This window comes from Pleurodeles waltl, chromosome 3_2, assembly GCF_031143425.1.
Source record: "Pleurodeles waltl isolate 20211129_DDA chromosome 3_2, aPleWal1.hap1.20221129, whole genome shotgun sequence".
Taxonomy (NCBI): domain Eukaryota; kingdom Metazoa; phylum Chordata; class Amphibia; order Caudata; family Salamandridae; genus Pleurodeles; species Pleurodeles waltl.
Window position 1 is genome coordinate 157128257 of NC_090441.1, and position 20453 is coordinate 157148709.

At 41.3% G+C, this 20453-nt stretch overlaps 1 protein-coding gene across 2 annotated transcripts in view; it reads left to right on the forward strand.

Annotated features, from left to right (window-relative positions):
* The first annotated feature begins 8660 nt into the window (after window positions 1-8660).
* The window catches only part of LOC138286617 (peroxisomal trans-2-enoyl-CoA reductase-like), a 315538-nt gene continuing 303745 nt past the window's right edge, over window positions 8661-20453 (forward strand). For both annotated transcript variants that reach the window (XM_069227047.1, XM_069227048.1), the window contains exon 1: window positions 8661-8996. In XM_069227047.1, coding sequence (XP_069083148.1) covers window positions 8666-8996 — 331 coding nt within the window. In that variant the 5' untranslated portion in view covers window positions 8661-8665. The remainder of the gene's footprint in view (window positions 8997-20453) is intronic.

The window sequence follows — 20453 nt, forward strand, 5'->3', positions numbered from 1 at the left end:
TAGGTACTCTGATAAAGTGTCAGTGTTCCCATCAGAATTTTTGGTGGAGAATTATGGCGAGGCTCCACTCCTACCTCAGTCTGTCCCCTCTTGGTAGTCAATCTCTTTTCCCTCCTGTCATGGCACCGGACCGTCACCATCCTGTGATCCTATCTTGGCAGCAAAACACACTTCTCTTTTAAAAACATCCTTGTCTCCTCCTGTTAGCCATCTCTTCTTGTCCTCTGTGTCACCAATCTCCCACCTTTACCTAATTATTGACTTTATGCTAATCTTTGACCATGTATACTGTAGTGCTACGCTGCCTTTTGGCTAGAAATACCATAAACATACATGCCGTCACCTGTTTAGGCTGTGGTCTGACACCTTTCTTTCAGTACCAAAATCCTCCAATCGCATCCTCCTCCAAGACATTCATACCTGTCCTCTTCTGTCATAATCCCTTCATTCTATTGTTGTCACACTGATTATGCTTTCCCAACAGCTTTTTTTCCTTCGGCCTGCCCATTTTCTCTTCTGAAATCCACAAAATGGCTCAGTGAGGTAAATACTCTTAAGGACTTCTAATAATCGAGAGGGCTCAAATTAAAACCTCTTGAATGCAAACTCAGTCTTCATCCTTCTGAGACTGATGGATGGAATATGATGAAAGACTAACAAAACTAATTGTCAATGCTTATAAAAAAAGAATAGTATAAAAATCATCTTATCACCTGCTACACTCTGGCCCCAGTCATCACCCACACAAATCAAAAGTTACTTATTATTGGTACTTAAATCATGTGATAATACCTGGATCATGAGCCACTTTCACTTTTTTTTTTTTTTTTTTTTTTTAACGTCGATCCAATTTTCTGTGACTTTCAGTGACATAATTCTTAAGTCAAACATTATAGTGGAATTTCCAATAATGTAAACAGAATGCCATTTAGCTGTTTTGGAACCTGACAAACTCTCAGAAAACTTATTTAAGGAAGAGGCTGTGGAACAGCTGATTAGATGGCCATCAGTTCTTCAAGTGTCGTGCTTGGTGATAGCAGAACTTTAATCTAGGAAACGTCACCAACATAAGGCCCTTTAACTTCACCACTGTCGATGAGATGCGAGTATACACCCTTCGTTACACCCCCACCCACTGTCTCAACATTTGCTGCTGTGTCTCAAACAAAGCCCCAACATGCAATCTAGCTCATAGGTGGGTCTATTCCCAGCTTTTCAATAAGAAGCCACAATAAGTAAAGCTCAGAGGAGAGCTGGAATCCTGCATCCACCACCTCTTGCAAACAAAGCACTACATGTTGGCGTCAGATAGTAAAGTGTGGCGAACTCCCACCTTTGAAACAAAGTGCGGTGTTTGTCAAGAACCCTAAATGGCGAGGATCGACCCAGTCTCACTTTCTGGCTCTTCCCACTGTCCCCAGAGCCAAAAATACCACAGAAACGGAGCAACGCTTTCTTCTTTCCCTCTCAAGTAAACTGTCCCAGAATATGCACACTGTTCGACGAAGCAGAACTTTCTCCCTTCTCCAGTGGTTCCTGCAGCCTGCACCTCAACTTCCTCTTCCGTCCAATGCAGAGGCAAATCCGCAAACAGAAAAAGGACTGCAAAACTGTGTCAAGTTATTAACTTGCAGTCATCAATCACTGGCAATGACAACTGATGTCCTAACTTGCCTCATAGAATGTAAAGGAAGGCGAGCCAACAAAGTAACAGAGAGGTCTGAGTTACGGGTTGGTTCAGTAGGAACCAGTACATGAGCAGAGTCTTGAAAATATTTGGTATGTTAGCATGCAACAAAGATAATGTGCGCATAAAATGAGGTGGCTTTAAAATTCAAGTAAGTGTATTTATTTTACACACAGGCGTTTCTCCTGAGTAAATCAGATCTTTTGTTATTAATTAAAAAGTGCAAGTTTTAAAACATAAACCGAGAAACAATTCTGCCCCTACACTAAGAGAGAAGTCAGAGGTCATGGGTATCCTGTATGTGGCCGGATTCTTATTACAAATGGAACATTGTAAGCTATTAAATGAAAACAAGAGAGGTTTTTGTACAGCACACATACTAAAGTATTGTATTGGAAGGAATGCAATAATGAACAGAAAGGAGGCTCTGAGAAAAAAATATTTGCCTCGGATCATACAATTTGAGCAAGAAAGAAATCTAGGATGATCCCTTTAATCTAATGGCCCTACCTATACTACTCAATTTACCTTTTTATTAATGTTATGTATTGCTCATTTTAACACTGGATGCTTGTTTTTACCCATTATAAAGTTAGATGAAAAGTGGAAAAGTATTATCCTGTGGACGACCTTATAAGAGCTCTCAGAATAACATTGTGTACTTATTTGTATGTAAACGAAAACGTATAAAATAACTAAATGGTGTTTATTTTTCACCTATCATCAAATAATTCTGAAATTACCCATAAGGGTTATGTTTTGTAACAAAAATGAAATCAAAACAGACAAAGGCTCTTGAAGCAATGAGCAAGTCCTCCTCAAATCATCAGACCCACTGTAATCTTGTTAGTACCTATGAAGTAATTAGTCATCTTTAAAGCATCCTCAAATCATCAGCAACAATCTCAGCACGAGAAGTCATCAGCTGGTCATTCCCTGGTCATCACAAATAATCATGACTTGTGAAGTCATCACACACTCATTTTCAAGTCATTATCAAATCATCAGGCTCACTATTCTAAACTCTGCTGAGTACTTCAAGAGGTTGATGATGTCTAATGATGTGAAAATGACTTCTACAGTAGTTGGACGATCATCCAATCACTCTGGGATGGCTTCTAGAGTCACCCTGTTTGATCTGGGCACCAGCACCGTGGGAGATGGTCGCACCCAGTGAAAAAGGAAAAATAAGGTGCGTGTACTATAGGTAATTTGCACCTACAGAGGATGGAAAAGGTGAAAAACAGAGAAGGAAAGACACTACAAAGTGCGAGACAAGCAGCCTACTACATGTGCTCAGCCCCGGACCCTTGTAATATGTAATTTACTTTTAATCTTCTTTCAAATATTGTATTGTGCCATGCTATTTCTTTTGTATGTTTCACGCGCATGGTTCCGATGGAACCCTTGTTTCATTGGTTGCTTCTCTTCGTTCTGGAGTGCGAGCAGCTCGGTCTCGAGTTGACCGTTACGACAGGACGGAGAGGCGGCTATGTGCGTGGGTCCCTTTGGTATGAATAAACTCTCCTGCACGCAATTTTAAATGCGTTTCTTTGTTATTTGACAACCTCCCTGCTACATATTTGGTACCAGGAGTGGGGTCAAGAAAGAGCTACTTTATAGAAGGGACCCATCGGTGAGCTGCTTCTTATTTGTGTCAGTTCTGGTGCTGTTCCGTTTCCTAACATCGGTGCTACATTGGTGACCTGTTCCTTGTTGGTGTCAGTTTTGGCGCTGTTCCGTTTCCTGGCATTTGGGAGCTGATTATTGTTGCTGTGCTCACTTCGGTTGTTCTGCTTCCTGGAAAGAAGTTATTTGAAACTGATTGGCTGCACGTGGAGGTGTGAGTAGGAAGGACATATATATATATATTTTTTTTTTTTGCCTCTATTGGATTGGCCTTAGATGTTACGCTTCAGTTAGGCCTGTAGTTGCCTTGGAAACTGATTACGATCCTTCGCGCTCTTCATGCGCTGCGCAGCTGAAATTTTTTTATAAAAAAAGGTTGCCTTGGTGACGGTTTCCTATGCTACGAGTTCTACGTGGCAGCGATTCTAAGGTTGCCTTAGCAACGGATACACAACTATTCTACGAGTTCTACGTGGCAGTGATTTTTGGTTACCTTAACAATGGACACACATTTTTTCATTTTTTCAAAATGACGTTGCCTTGTTTATGCTTGTCCTGGTAGTGTCATTTAAAGACGGATTCTTCGTTTTTTGTGTATTTTTCTACATCGCATTAAAATTCACTTGTACTTTGCTGTAAATTTCCTGTTTCTTTAAAAGAAAAATATTTTGTGTATTTTCCAAAATTTTAATATGACATCAAGTCATGATATTGTACAACCACCAGTTTTTTTACAGAAAGCAGGTAAACCTGACATTAAATGGGCGGAATGAATTCGCATTTTTGAAAACTATTTGGCAGCCATTGACGCTATGGAATTTTCTCCTAATAGGAAGAAGGCATTATTATTTAATCATCTAGGAATTGCAGCTCAAAGAATATTCGACAACTTACCAGCCATTTCATCTCCGGGTGGAGGTGATGTACTATGGAACTGCTATATTGAAGCAAAGGAACGTATGGCAAAGCATTATTCTGGAGACTCAGATGTATTACTTGAAAGATTTAATTTTGCTATGCGCAAACAAATGAGTGATGAGTCAATTGAGGAGTATATAGCAAACTTAAGAGTTTTAGCAGCTAAATGTGAATTTGGTCCAAATACTGATGTTTATATTCGGGATCAGTTTGTGTTTCATTGCTTTCACAAAAAGATTCAAGAAAGACTTTTGTCATGTTGTAACCTAACTTTGGAAGAAGTTATGGTTTTAGCTAAAGGGATTGAAAGGTCCATAAATACTTCCAAAGTTTTAGCTAATCAGAACAGCACTGTTGATCTTATTAGTGAGAAAGAAACTGTTTGTGCCATTCATAACAAACTGAGCAAACAGCCAAAGATAAGAATGTCTAAATTTTCAAAACAGTGTTTCCGGTGTGGCTCAAAATTTCATATTGGTAATGACACTTCTTGTCCGGCACATGGTAAGAAATGTAATAATTGTCGTAAAATGGGACATTTTCAAATAGTCTGTCAGTCACAACCCTCAAACAGAGGCTCTTATAGCAAAGTCAAAATCAACAGTGTTGACGTTGATGACGAAATCTCACAGATGTCTAACCAATTTTCGAATATGTTATTAACCATTGATGTTTCGGATGGTCAGGGCGGGAAATCTGAGAAAGTCATTAAAGGGGCTATGTGTGATGTAGTGATTCGTTCTCAAACAATTCCTGTTCTAGCTGATTCAGGAGCCCCCATTACTATTTTAGCAGATCACACATTTTTTAAGTTGTGGAAGGGTTCCATTGAATTACAGTATCCTGATGTTGCTCCTAAAGCGTTTGGAGAACAAGACATTAACCTCTTGGGTTATTTTGTATCAGATCTTCAATGTCTTGGCAGAACTATTGTAACAAAAATGTATGTAGCCGTCAAAGGACGTAATATTGTGGGTTGGAAGGATTTAGCACGTTTGGGAATAATACTGCGTCCTGGCCATGATGTTCCAGTGATTCTAGGTGAATTACCTAATTTATTTCTATCAGATTCGGTAGCCAGTGTGTGCATTTCTAAAGACACCACGCAAAGTATAATTGATTTGTTTCCAGAAGTATTCCAAGACCAAATTGGGAGAGTGCAAGGATATGAGCATGGCATAAAACTCAAAAAGGGGGCAACTCCTGTTGTACACAAAGTAAGACCCATACCCTTGAGTGTAAGAGTGGATTTGAAGGCCTTATTACATAAACTTAAATCTCAGGGGATAATTACTCCTGCAGATGCCTCAGAATGGGTATCACCCATTGTAATTACCAAGAAACAAAATGGCGAATTGAGGTTATGTGTGGACTTGAGGTCTGTTAACCAAAACATTGTGATTGATAATCATCCTCTTTCACGTATTCAAGAAATGATTACGAGTTTGGGTAACTCCAAGGTGTTTTCTACCATAGATCTTCACTCGGCATACCATCAAATTCCATTAAGCGAATCTTCTCAAGATGTAACCACTTTTGTAACTCCATTTGGGGTATTCAAGTATCTACGCTTACCATTTGGCCTTGCTTCAGCAGCAAGCGTTTTTCAAAAATTGATGGATGATTTATTTTCTGACTTACCTCAGGTGTTGGCTTTCCAAGATGACATTTTAATACACACAGTAACAGAGAAAGAACATTTATTAGTTTTAAAAAAGGTTTTGAGTATTCTAAAAGAGAAGGGTATGACAGTAAAACCTGGCAAGTGTAAATTGTTTGTAACCGAGGTGGAATATCTTGGTCATGTAATTTCTGGTGAGGGAATCAGACCTAAATTTAGCAATGTGGAAGCTGTTAGTAGGGCATGTCCTCCTTCTGATAAAGATGCGTTAAAATCTTTTCTAGGACTCTGTGAATACTATGCTAGATTTGTTCCGGGATATGCTATGGAAGTACAACCTCTTAGATCATTGCTTAAAAAAGGAACTAAATTTGAGTGGACAAAGGAATTAAATCTCACATTTGATAGAGTTAAAAATTTAGTTATCAAAGCCCCTGCGTTACAACCTTTTGACCCTGCAGGTATTCCTTTTGTCATGGTAGATGCCAGTTTAGTTGGTATTGGGGCTGTTTTTGGTCAATGGGTGAATGGTGGTGAAAACACTGTTGCTTTTGCGTCTAGGATGTTATCAGAAGCAGAGAAACATTATAGCACTATCGAAAGGGAGGCCTTAGCTTGTGTATGGGCAGTTCAGACGTTTAGAACTTATATTTGGGGCAATAGGTGTGAAGTATTCACTGATCATAAACCTTTGGTTCATTTGTTGAATGGAAATGGTCTAGGTAAGGCATCGGCACGTTTAGTTCGCATTCTATCCAAATTGCAAGAATACAATCTGGTGCTGAAGTATGTGCAAGGAGGCATGAACTTTCGTGCTGAGTGTTTGTCCCGTTTGCCTTTACCCTATGAAGCTTCAGTTGAGATTGATGCTGAAAAAGAGTGTGTGGTAGCCCTATTGGATGTTTTAGCTGCATTTAACAATCATGTCACTGAGCAAGAATGGGTGTCAGCTATGTCCTCTGACTCTACGTTGTCTAAAGTAGCAGAATTTTTGAAAACCAAATGGCCTGCTGAGAGAAGTTTGTCAGGGGAGCTTAGAGCTTATTATCATGTGTCAAGTGAGCTCACATGTGAGAATGGTATTTGCCTGAGGGGTGATCTCATCGTTCTTCCTACCAACATCAGGGACAAAATTATTAAACTTGCCCACGAAGGTCACTTGGGTATTTCAGCTACATCCAGAAAACTTAAAATGTCATATTGGTGGCCTAGCCTGGATAAGCAAATTGTTTCTTTTGTCAACAGGTGTCCCGAGTGTATTGTTTCTGATAAACATTGGAGGACTGTCTCTAAGCCTTTATATCCTGTTCCTTTGCCGGAGAAACCTTGGGATAAAGTCGCATTGGATTTTTCTGGGCCATTTCATTTGTTACCAAGGCACATGAAATATCTTGTGGTGGCGGTGGATTATTTTTCAAAATGGGTTTATTATTCCTTCACTTCTGTAACTGATGTAGTTATCAGTTTTTTTAGCAAATTATTTAGATCAGAAGGGCCTGTCAATACAATTGTTACTGATAATGGTTCACATTTTTTGTCTAAAAAATTTTCAGATTTCTTGAGTCTGCATGATATCAAACACCTCAGAGTGGCACTACACAATCCATCGGCGAATGGATTAGTGGAAAGGGTAAATCGGATTCTTAAAGAAGGAATTCAGACTGCTTTAGCATCAAATGTTGATGTTGCAGAATTTCTGCAAGAGAAGATTTGGGCATATCTTTCTACTCCTCATTCAACTACAGGTTGTTCTCCATTCAAATTACTAAGGGGAAGGGATCCCAGAACCAAACTTGTACCAAGATGGATGTTTCATGTCTTGAATGATGTTGACAAAAAATCTCAGTTGGTTAAAAACTCCATGAGATGTTCTGTTTTTGATAAACAGCTTAAGCAGAAATGTAATTTTGATCACAGATTTTCCACAAAAACTGTTGATTTAAAAGTAAATGATTGGGTCTTACTTAAAAAACCTTTTAGGGTAAGAAAAGGAGAATCTAAGTTTCATTTTCCATCTAAAGTTCTCAAGGTTACCAAAGCTTCTGTATTATTAGAGGGACGAGGTTGGTGGAGCAGAAGTTGTGTAATTCCTATTAATTTGGAGCAATTAAAGATTTTCAGGAGCAGGTCTCATTTAAAACGTGACGAGGGGTCAATGTTGTCGACAGATTTACAAGAATGTGAATGTGATGGGTCTTTGAAATCTAATAATTTGGATTCAAATCATTTGCATGATTCTGAGGTTCCGAATTTTAATTCTGATCATCAAACTGTTGATAATGGTTCAAGTCCTGATAGTGACAAATACATGAATGAGGCTCATTCTAAATGTGTTACTACTAGAAGTTCGAGACAAGTTAACTTACCTGTTAAATTTAGAGATTTTATTCTGTTTTAGTGTTTTATTGTTTTTTATTATGAAGGAGGGAGATGTTGTAATATGTAATTTACTTTTAATCTTATTTCAAATATTGTATTGTGCCATGTTATTTCTTTTGTATGTTTCACGCGCATGGTTCCGATGGAACCCTTGTTTCATTGGTTGCTTCTCTTCGTTCTGGAGTGCGAGCAGCTCGGTCTCGAGTTGACCGTTGCGACAGGACGGAGAGGCAGCTATGTGCGTGGGTCCCTTTGATATGAATAAACTCTCCTGCACGCAATTTTAAATGCGTTTCTTTGTTATTTGACAACCTCCCTGCTACAACCCTCCCACCACAGGAGCGGCGAAAGGTTTTCTTTTTATAGCGTGACTGCAAGAGCACTAGCTCCATTACACAACTTTACATTTTTCCTTTTTTTATTTTAGTGGCATGGCGAGATTGTTTGCTCAGAATCACAAAATGTCGAACCGACGGCGACAGTCAAACAAGGTTCCCCAGGTCCAAATTCGTCAGCTCTTTGCCGAACGCCGCACCGGGGCGGGCCCTCGCCGGAAGACTAACGTTCCTGGCTCTCTGCCAGCGATCATCCTCCTCGGCTCACTTAAACACTTGGCAGCAGCAACAGCTGGGTTGGCGGCACACCCAGCCATGGCTTTCAGCAGCGTCCTCCGCCCCGGCCTCTTCAACCGCCACGTGGCCATCGTGACCGGTGGCGGCGGGGGCATCGGCCGGGCCATCTCCGCGGAGCTCCTCACGCTAGGTCAGTGTAGCCGCAGGCGTCGCGGGAAAAAAACTAGAGCGCTAACCTGCTGCGCGTGATGTGCCAGCGGTGGTGGCTACGCCGCCGGCACGCACCTTTTACGTCCTTTTTTACGTAGCTCTCAATGCCTGCTGTGCGTGGCAGATGGTAATTGCTTGTCTGTAGGTTTGAACAAAAAAAAAAAAAACGTCTTCCTCATAAACAATGGCCACGTCTCGTGAAAATTAATTTCTCTTTTTCGTTAGGATACATCTTTTTTTCTTGTTTTCTTTATCTCTCACTTTTTGTACGCCTGTCACTTTTACTTTTGCCTCTGCTTCCCATATTTCTGGCGTACTTCCCCGGTGGCTTCACTAGGAGGTCAGGGACCCGATGTATACAATTAAACTAGGCTACTCAGGCGATATTAAAATATTGCTTTGAGGTGCAATGTGCCCATCACACTCCCGAACCCTGGTGTCACTGCACCGGTTACACAAAAGTAATTTACGGGTCTCCGAGTTCCCCATTCTACTTGTCTTTTCTTCTTATCTCACTGCCTCCGCGCCGCTTTCCTCTCGTTTCCTTAATCTATTTAATGATTTCCTCTCTATCCCTTTCTCAGTCTCTCGCTCATCCTCCCTTTTATCCATATCTCTAGTTCCTTTCTTTTTCTTTTTCCTTGCCCAGTTTTCTCATCCTCAGACATGCCAACATTTTAGAAGAGGTAAGTGGGAGATTAAAAAAAAAAGTGGCTTAAAAAATCGGAAGTATTGGCAAGTGTGCATCCTTCTTTCTTGCTCAACCTTATTTCCATCTCCCATTAGGTCATCGCTTACTGACCTGCGTTTATTCACTCTCTCCTTATCCTCTCTCTTCATTACCTACCCATCTTTACCTTACCATTTTATTTTAATACATTACCTTACCATTTACTCCCTCCCTACCTCTCCCCCTGAAAGTAATCACAACCAAGCCCCTGGTACACACTTAAAAAAAAAAAAAATAGTGGGCAAAGCCAATAGGTCTGCCGTTGCCCACCAGCTTTTTGGCTTTGGCATTTTTGTCTTGTTCTGTCATGATCTTTGCAAAACTTTATTTTTGAGGAAGCTGCTTGGTCCCCATCAATAACAAGCATTTACAATGCATCGGGTCTCGCGTTTGCTCGTGTTAGAGCCGATCGCGTTGTAAACTCCTAACCCGACTTTTCACCTATCGGGCAAAAGTGCATTTATGCACGTAACCCGAAAAAGTGAAATCAAGTAGGTAAAGCGCTCGACTTCTGCCAAGCGAGATCGGGCTCGTAAATTAGTTTAAAAAAAAAAGTCCACCAGCCCGATGGAAAACAGCGAGCCTCACATGTTTTCTGTACTTGGTCGCTGCGCTCGAGGAGGGCTAGCCACCGGAAAAGGCATGACCTATGCGTGCCTTCGACTAATGAAAGCAAGCCGATTTAATTAGGGAAGCCCACGAACCAATAAAAAGCACTGACGTGAAGTTGACAGGGCTCGGAGCCCTTTTCTAAATACTAAAGAGTCTCCCTGCTATACGCATGCGCGAGCGCATGCAAAGCAGGCTCGACCCTAAAAAGGGCTAAAGGCAAAAAAAAATTATTAGTCTAAAAAAAAGCACATTGCTGTAGTACTCCTGAAGGGAACTACTTTGTGTGTGGATGTGCGCTCTATGAAATGCAAAATGCCATAACTCACACTGAAGTCAGCCAGTGACTGACGTGGGCTGAGCCACTACTCCATGATGCATGCTGGAGTGGGAAAAACATGTGATTGACACAACCAGAGATTAATGGGTGAAGTTTATCTATCATCCCCTATCATAAACTATGTTATTCGCATAATGTTAGTAAAAATCAAAAGCTCTCGGTTAACACCAGAGTAAAAAAATGGCAATTGTTCTGGCACTGGCTGCCAGCTTCTAACCGTTGCTAATGCTTTTTGGTAATGTTTTTATAAATCATTATTATAAATAGAGAGGTGTGAAAAGGTAGATAAAGTTGGCTGAAAAATAGATAGAGAGTTTTCCAAAGATATATAGAGAAGGTTGTATAGATAGATAGCGAGACTTACATGGAAAGCTCTATGGAGAGGTTGGCATAGACAGAGCAGTTTGCATAGATAAAGAAGGTTATATAGAAAGGTTAATACAGATTGTTGAAAAGATATATAAATTGAGAGGTTTGCAAAGGCAGAGAAGGTTCCTCAGATAGGTAGCTAGATTTGATACACTAAATAGACAAACAGCTAGACAGACAGACAGGCTGGCAGATAGATAGATAGACAGCTAGCCAGAGAGGCTGGCAGGTAGATAGATATACAGTTAGGTGGGTAGATAGATAGATAGATAGATAGGTAGACAGACAGATAAGGAAATTTGAATAAACGGCACAGCTCCAATTTGTAATATAATAGTTAAATGCTTATGTAAGCATTGCATACAAGAGCACTGGAAGCTAACTAGAAATCACACTAACAGGACATACAAACTAAATTGGTTTACAAGTTTAACTGGTGCTCTAAATTACAATAAAATATATACCAGCATGACATAAAGGAGTGCAGTTATAAATGTACTAACTAGAGGTTCTGTGAAGTAGCAGCAGTCAGATAAACACAAGGAATGTACAACTGCATTAGCAGGAGACAAGAACTGATAAAGCTGGGACCCTGTACTCACTTCTGGTAGAAAATATCCTGCTATCACACCAGACTCCATACACACACAGGCAACACTAAATAGTAAAGTAAAAAATAACAAACTCTGAAGGGAATTACCATGTGTGCGGATGTGCTCCTTGTGAAAGTGCTAAACGCACTTTCTGAAAGTTAAGTTAGCCAGTAGCTAAAGTAGGCTGATCAACTGCCCCATGCTTTTGATGTAGTATGCTGTAGTGGGTGGAAGCAAAATGTGAATGCCACAACAACAGACCAATGAATGAAGAGAGCTGGCTCAAAGTCCCTTTAAGTGTGTGTGTGTGTTTAGTAAAATGAAAAGGTCTTGGTTGTTAACGGGAGACCTAAAAATCAGAAGAGGCAGCCTCTGAAATGACATCAGCTGGTGCAGGGCAGACTGAGCCCCTCCGACCTCTGGACCCTCGGTTCTTTGCACCAGCTGCACCAATGATAGCTTTGTCCCTGTCTACATTCTTTTTTCCTCATTTCTTTAGGTTTGTTGCTTTCATTTTCTGTTTTATTTGTTCCTCTGCTCTGTTCTTGCTTTCTCTTTTTGTTTCTTCCCCACGTTTTGTTTCCTTCTTTAACTCATTTCTTTTCCTTCCTTCCTTCCTTCCTTCCTCCGTTCTTTGTCCCTTTATGTTTTTTATTCCTTTCTTTAAGAGTACATAGTTTCTCGAGCAAACTCATGTATTCTTGTGTGTGTCATTGCACAGCATTTCCTAGCTATTGTGAAGGAAAGATCCAATTCTATTAAGGACACAGGGGCAAAGGTTATACTTCCCTCACTTTACTGTTAACTCACAGCAGCCAATATAAACAAGAATTACATTACCCAACTGGAAAATCTTAGAGAACACATGATGTCCAAATGACCAGTCAGAACAAAGTCAGTACCAGAAAACACCTCTGGGATAGAGTAGCCTCCTCTTTCTTTGCTTGAGAACATGAAGTAGAACATCAAAGACATTTTCTAAGCCTTTTTTGAACTGCTTCTACCCCTGAGCATGCACGCTTTCTCTTCCAATACTGTGAAAATGAAAGGAGGTGTTAAGCAAAATCCCACAGTGCTATTCTAGATGATTTGTAGAATGCATGGCTACCCAATGGGACTTCCAGCGCTGAAGAACCAACAGGGCCCTGAATCATCACTGAACATGAGTACTAAACTAAAGTCAGGTCAACTTCAATTAAACAAACAGCCATGCCTTTAGCATCTTCCTGAAGGTCACTTCATTTTCAATTTTTTGCAGCTTCATCTGTAGAGAATTCCAGAGGTTAGTACTGCTGTACTGGGAAGATTTGTTCTGCCCACTATTTCAAAATAAGTTGTGGAGCAGGGTCAAGTGGTGACCCTGATTTAACTGCATTTAATAGTGCAGATAGATCATCTGCACCAATGAGGGGAAAGGACGAAAGAGGTTACATAGGACTCCTAGGTTGCCATGGGGAGGTAGCCTACTCTGAATGCCTGACCCCGTCAGAAAGTGAATGCCTGTAACCTTTTTTTAGGGAAGAGTTGGTGAAGTCGTTACAACGTGCCGCAGTAGGTAAAGGTAGGGAGCCGGCATGTAAAGGATTGGTGAAAGATTTGACTAGTTGAAACATTTCTCTGGTTGAGCCTAAGGGCTTGTCTATTTTAAATGCATAATTGGTCAATTGAGCACTTCTGTTCTCAGAATGGTAATCTTTTATTGCTTTTCGTTTATACTGCTGTTTGTTCATGGAGTCATAAGACTTGCTCCATTTCCTCTCCATTCCTTTGCATTCATTGTTAGTTGTTTAACACCAATAAGCAGGAATTAAACCATGGGACCATCTGTACTGACTTGCAAATTTGAGGGTTTTAAAAGGAATGGTATGGTTCAAGGAATTTTTAATCCAATCTGTAAATTTTAATTTTGCAGAGGAAACATTATCACCTAGTTAAGGTCTGGAGTTACCTAGGATAACTTCTCATTCTGTGGGATTCCGTTTAGCCCCGCTGCGATCTGTCCCCATGGTCTGTGTTAGAGGGTTACTCTTTGCCTGACCTAGCAAAGTGATGGGTATCAGATAAGAGTCTAACCATATAACTGGGAGGGGGTTTGACATATGGAAATTTGGAAGATTACTAAAAATAGGATCAATGATATGTTCTATTTCTTGTAGGTAGGACCCTCAACGTGTTGCGTCAGCTGTAAAGATGCTAGGTCACGTAGTAGATTCATAACCACAGAGCTATTTAAGTCGTCAAAATAAATATTAAAATCTCCCATAAGAGTGAAATTAGCTTTGTTCACTGCCAAACTGATGATTGCATCAGGGAGAGCATGAAGAAACTGAGCATGTGGTCCTGGCGGCTGATCTGTATCAACGCTCTGGAAAAGGTCAAAGAAGGGATGATATTTAATGAAAAGGAAATAATTTCACAATCTGGAAGGGAAGTGTATAGATACATTTAAGTCATTGTCTATAGAGGATGGCAGTCCCCACTCCAATCTTATCCCTTCCATCACTGCCACAGATAAAGTACCCTGAAGGCAATGCCTGAATCATTTCTGGCAAGAAACCTTCATGGAGCCATGTTTCAGTGAGTAATAGCACATCAGGCTGTTCTTCACAGATAAGCGAAAACAGATTAAACTGGTGGAGCCGAAGAGATCTACAAATCATAGAGCACATCTGCCACCCCTCCAGTTCATTTGGAGTAGTAATGTTGGTAGAGTGGGTTTTGTTTGGGTCGAAATGGCATGCCTAACATTGAAGTATAGTCTTGCTAAGGTTGATTGGATGCAAATAGGAATCATTTAAACTCACTTGAAATGCTCACAGTTGTTCGGGGGTGTAAGAAATCCTGGTTTGGGGAAAATGAGCAGGGCCCCAGCTCCTGGCCGGGCACAGATAGGCTTCCCCTTGACCCGCCTTTGGAATGCTGTTGCGTGCATCCATACGGCGCCCTTCATTCGTAGAATGGGCAGGAGAAAAACTAGAGCGCCTACCAAAATCTCAAGTTGTCTCAATTAGTAAAAAACGAAGTGCAGTGCAATGCCAAGAACACCCGCCTTTTGAGCTTTGTAAGCCCCACCACTTTAAAAAAATCAACAAATAAAATGCCCAAGTAAAAAGCACAATTTTAGTTGCAGAGGTAAGAACACAGTTTCAAGTAAAGAATCACAAGCCTGTCTATATTATAGATGAAATGTCAACAAAACAGCAATTTTCCATTTATAAGCATATTATTAACAATCGACAGGTAGATGTAAATAACTACATCAAATCTTTTCAGTAGCCTATCAACGGAGTTGGGCATGATGTACATCAAAATACAACAGTGTAAGTATAGTAAATATAATCAACAATTCATTAAGTAAACCATAAGTGTGGGTTGAAATCACCTCTGTGTACTTAATAGTAATTGAAACATTCCTTCATGATAGCTAGGACATTTTTTATTCTGTGTGAGCACTGTAGGCTTCAATCATGTTTATTTAAAGCTTACCACCAACATAGCTATTTCTGAAATTGTTTTAAAGTAAACTTTATTGACAATGGAGTCCAAAGACCTGTCTGTTGATTTCAAGGTATCCTCTGATCTAGCCCCGAGAGTAAGATCTTTTGAGGAAATGAATCTTCTGGTTGAGTGGGCAGCAAAAAAGGAGGCACTAATACCCACTTCTTGTATTATCCATGTGGCCAAGGTGGCAGATGACATTGCATTTTGAGTTTTTGTTGAAGAAATCAACAACTGATTAACTCCCCTGGGTGTAAGGTCCCTAGACGTACTCGTGTATTCCTGAAAGCGACACACATCACTCAGCTTTGTGTTGCTAGGGAATGATAGATTCATCACTGTCGGGATGTTGGACTTTGTATGCCTGGCAATGGTAGAACAACTCCCTCTAGTGTAAAGGATTGCCCTGGTAAATTCAACACTCACAAATCCGAGACACCTTTACAGGAAATGAGTCACAATATTGTGGTAAGTTTCACAAATAGTGTTTTTCTGGACAGATCAGGATTGTCTGGCCAATTACAGAAAAACCTCAGAACTATATTCTCAGCCCATGTTGTGGTGTATTTGGATGGCAGAGGATGGCACAGTCTGATACTCTTCATTAGCTTGCATAGTAGTGGGTGGGAACCAATAAGGTTGCTTGCAATGGGGCAGTGACTAACCGTAATTGCTGATCTAAAGGAGTTAATGGTAGAGTGTGCTCTCCTTCGACTGCCAGCTGTGCAAGAAAATTCAACACCAAGATAATGTCTGCCTCCAGGAGAGCCACCTGGGGCCAGATGTAGGAAACGATTTGCGACTCGCAAACGGCAAAAATGGCCATTTGCGAGTCGCAAATGTGAGTTTCCTATGCAGAAATGCATTTTGCGAGTCGGGACCGACTCGCAAAATGCATTTCCGACTCGCAAATAGGAAGGGGTGTTCCCTTCCTATTTGCGACTCGCAGTGGGATGCAATTCCATTTGCGACCGCGTATGCGGTCGCAAATGGAGTCGCAGTTACCATCCACTTGAAGTGGATGGTAACCCACTCGCAAACGGGAAGGGGTCCCCAGGGGACCCCTTCCCCTTTGTGACTGGACCCCATATTATTTTTTCAGGGCAGGTAGTGGTCCAAGGGACCACTCCCAGCCCTGAAAAAATACCGAAACTAAAGGTTTCGTTTTTTTTTTAAAGTGCAGCTCGTTTTCCTTTAAGGAAAACGGGCTACACTTAAAAAAAAAAAACTGCTTTATTTAAAGCAGTCACGAACACGGAGGTCTGCTGACTACAGCAGGCCTCCATGTTTGCGAGTGCCTTGACTCGCTATGGGGCCGCAATTTGCGATCCACCTCATGAATATTCATGAGGTGGGTCATTGCGACCCCATAGCGAGTCGCAGTCGGTGTCTGAGACACCGTACTGCATACCAATTTGCGAGTTGCAAATTGCGAGTCGCATGGACTCGCATTTTGCAACTCGCAAATATTTTATTTGCTACATCTGGCCCCTGTTTCTTTACACACCAACTGCAGCAGGTTGACCAGGCTGATCTGTATCTTTTGCGGGTGTCTATTGCCCACAGTTGTTCAGTGAAGACAGTAGCCTCCTGCGAAAGGCCTGGCAGCTGCCATCATTAACAGAAAAATACCAGGGCTTTGGGTTTAGAAGATTTTCCTTCACCATGTGATTGGATTTCTCTCCTGGGTCTTGAAGCCTGCGTGGGTAACAGGGAATCATGACCGGTAGTTCATACAACAACTCCAGAAGAAGGGGAAACCTTGCTTGAAATTTCCATACCAGTGTCACTAAGTTCATCTCCTGTGGTTTTTTCGGCCGGTTAGCTGTGCTTCCTATCAGGATAAATGGGGAAAATGCATAGTTGAGACCCTCTCTCCAGTCCTGGAGGAATGCATCCACTTGTGCCACCTTTGAGTTCAGTCTCCAGCTGAAGAATAGCAGAACTTGCATATTCAGCCTAGACAGAAATAAATCTCTGATTTGGGTGTCCCATTTGTGGCACATCTGGGGAAAGACTTGGCCGTGTAGTTTCCAGCCACAGGAAGCAAGAATTCCAGTCTGCTACCTTGTAGGAGTGCTCTGTATGATGGACCGCCATCACACTCACTTTTTTTTTCTCCAGGCAGTAATTCCAAATATCCTTTGTAATCTCAGTCATAGTTCTCGATCGGGTGCCCCCCAGATTGTTGACATATTGTATCGCTGAGTTGTTGTTCATCCACCTTGTCATTCACTAGACTCTGAATGGCAAACAAGCCCATCAGAATTTCCAATCAGTTAATGTGTAAGGAGAATTTGTCTGGAGACCATTGTCCTCCAGTGAAAGTATCTGCACAATGAGCTCCGCAGCCCAGCACAGGAGTTGACAACTTTACTTTCAAAGACCAAAGCTTGACAACAGAAAATGCTTCCTTAGGTCAATGTCTTGCTGTTATGCAACAATGTTCTCTGGCTCCTCCTGTGGCTTGCTTGATAGATTTAAAATTTGACGAAAGCCTAAGAAAGCTGAAGGTATTTCTAGACAATTGTCAGATCCATTTCATCTCTAACTCCAATACTTATGCCAGCAATAGAAGTAAGATGGGGTTTATTGTGACTAATATGACTGGAAATGCCCTAGCATTGGGCCATTCCAATATTTTCTGAAGCTACCCATTCAGAGTCTCAGTTATCTGAAATCCCAGAAACTTATCATGAATAGTAAAGGAAACAGAAAGTGTTTTAGGCCTGGCCAATAATTATCAGAAATTCATAAAGAATTTCTTCAAACCAGCTACTCCGATCATTTACCTACTCAAAAAGAATAAGGGCCAGAAGTAGCAAGCATTTTGCGCCATGCAAAATGCCGATTGCGATGCTCATTCACAATTTGCGAGTCAGTACCGACTCGCAAATTGTGAATGCGACTTGCAAATAGGAAAGGGTGTCCCCTTCCTATTTGCGACTCGCATTGCTATGCTAAATTGCTTTGTGACTGCGAATGCGGTCGCAAAGCAATTCACAGTTACCACCAGTGTCACACTGGTGGTAACCCATTCTCAAAAGGGAAGGTGTCCCCATGGGACCCCTTCCCCTTTGTGAATGTTGCCAAAAAGGTTTTTTCAGAGCAGCTCTGCTCTGAAAAACCGAAACCAAATGGTTTCGTTATTTTTTTTATTTAGCAACTCGTTTCCTTTAAGGAAAACGGGCTTCAAAATAAATTTAAAAAACTGCTTTATTTAAAAAGCGGTCACAGACATGGAGGTCTGCTGTCTTCAGCAGGCCACCATCCCTGTGAGTGCAGGGACTCGCTATGGGGTCGCAAAATGCGACCCACCTCATTAATATCAATGAGGTTGGTCTTTGCGATCCCATAGCGACTCGCAGACGGTGTCTGAGACACCGTTCTGCATCCAATTTTGCGAATCGGAAATTGCGAGTCGCACCGACTCGCAATTTCCGATTCGCAAAATCGGACCTACCTACATCTGGCCTTAAATGCTTTCAATGTAATCAAAATGCCTTTATATCATTTGAAAGACTAAAGAAAGGGTTCACTCAAGATCTTATTTTACAGCAACCTGAGCCCTCCAAGCCATTCAGACAGATGCTTCTGATCAAGCTATGGGAGCTGCCTTGGTTCACATTGGTACAGATGATGAAGAGCATCCCATTGCTTTTTTTCTTTCACTCAGATTCTCACAAGCTGAAAAATTATTCAGTTCTGGTAAAATAACGTCTGTCTACTTCTGGCTATAACTTCTGATTTTATCAAGTGGAGACATTTTTTACTTGAACACAATTTCAGGTAACAGTATGCACTGAACACAGAAATCTTCAAATTCGTCAACAGACAGAACATTGGAATAGAAGACAAGCTCACTTTGTATTCTTTTTTCAACAATTCCACTGTTTTCTCACTTACATCCCTGGATCAAAATTATATCACAGATTTTTATCCATGCGGTTTCCAGAGCAAAAGTGTTTGAGACTGTATAGAAGATAATTACGCTTCAAGCGTTCATTTCCTCAACCACTTCTAAATTTCTAGAATCCATTCGCCTAGAAACCAAGAGTAAATCTCCATGATCTGAAAAAAACATTTTCCTCATTTCCAGTTAAACAAGATAAATGACCTCATTTTTTCCTCAAACTCTTCATCCCTTCAAAATATTCACAAAGAATTATAATTCAACTATGCCATGATTTATTGATCTCTTGACACAGAGATAAAAGGATCACTGAGGATTTGATCAGAAGGACATTCTAGTGTTTTTAGCTCGATCCAAAAATTGCACTATGTGACGAGCAGCCGACCCAAACCCCTCCCTACCTGACACATCTTCCCTTCGGGGTCTGGGTCACACTCCTGGAGTGCGACCCTAAGGGCATCTAAAAGGAAAAACAGAAAACGCCAATCAGAAGACGCAGGTTCCAAAAGTAAGAAAGGACTTTCAACTTCAGCCACAGAGACCCTGTAACAATTTCTCTAGCAAGGGCCGTGATTGGATAGAGAACAGCAATGAACCGGAACGGGTGGAAAGGAGAAGCAAACCCAGGAAGAAGCAGGAAATTACAAGCATTTGCAATGCAATAGGTCTCGCATTTGCTCGAGTTAGAGCTGTTAGCGTGTAAACTCCTAATCGGACTCTTCTTGCCACACAAATAGAAAGAAAAAAAACGAGCGCTATGTAAAACGCAGTGCAATTGCGCTGAAATTGAAAAGCAAAAACACAAGTGCGATCGCGCAATGTCAAACCCAGCGCGATCGCACTGGAAAATAAAAAGATAAAGTAGTGCAGAAACCAGGCTGAAAACATTGAGCCTCGTAAGTTTTCAGTAGTTGGCCGGTGCGCTCGAGGAGGGCTAAACACCATAAAAGGCATAACATATGCATGCTTTTCACTAATGAAAGCAAGTGGATTTTAAAAGGCAGGCCCACGAACCGATGAAAATGACAAGCATTACATGGGCGTGGTTACAAGCCCAAAGTAAGATTACAACAGGGACTGAGCGCTTGTGCGCTCAACCCTAAAAAAGGAAGGCAGAAGGGGAGTCAGGGAGAAAGAGGGGGTACTGAACTGTGGAGCATGAGAAAGTGCGGAGAAGACCCAGATGGAATCCGACAGCGAGAGGAAGATGGCTGGAAGGCGCCCTGTGCACAGGAGGACAGAGAGTCACCAGACGAGGAAGAGACCTGGTGCAAAGATTGGTGGAGCCTGACGACACCGGGCACCACGCAAATGCTTTCCACAACTCATAGCGAGTTGTGGGAACCACCAATGAGTGGGGAGGTGCCAGCTATTGCCACTGATAA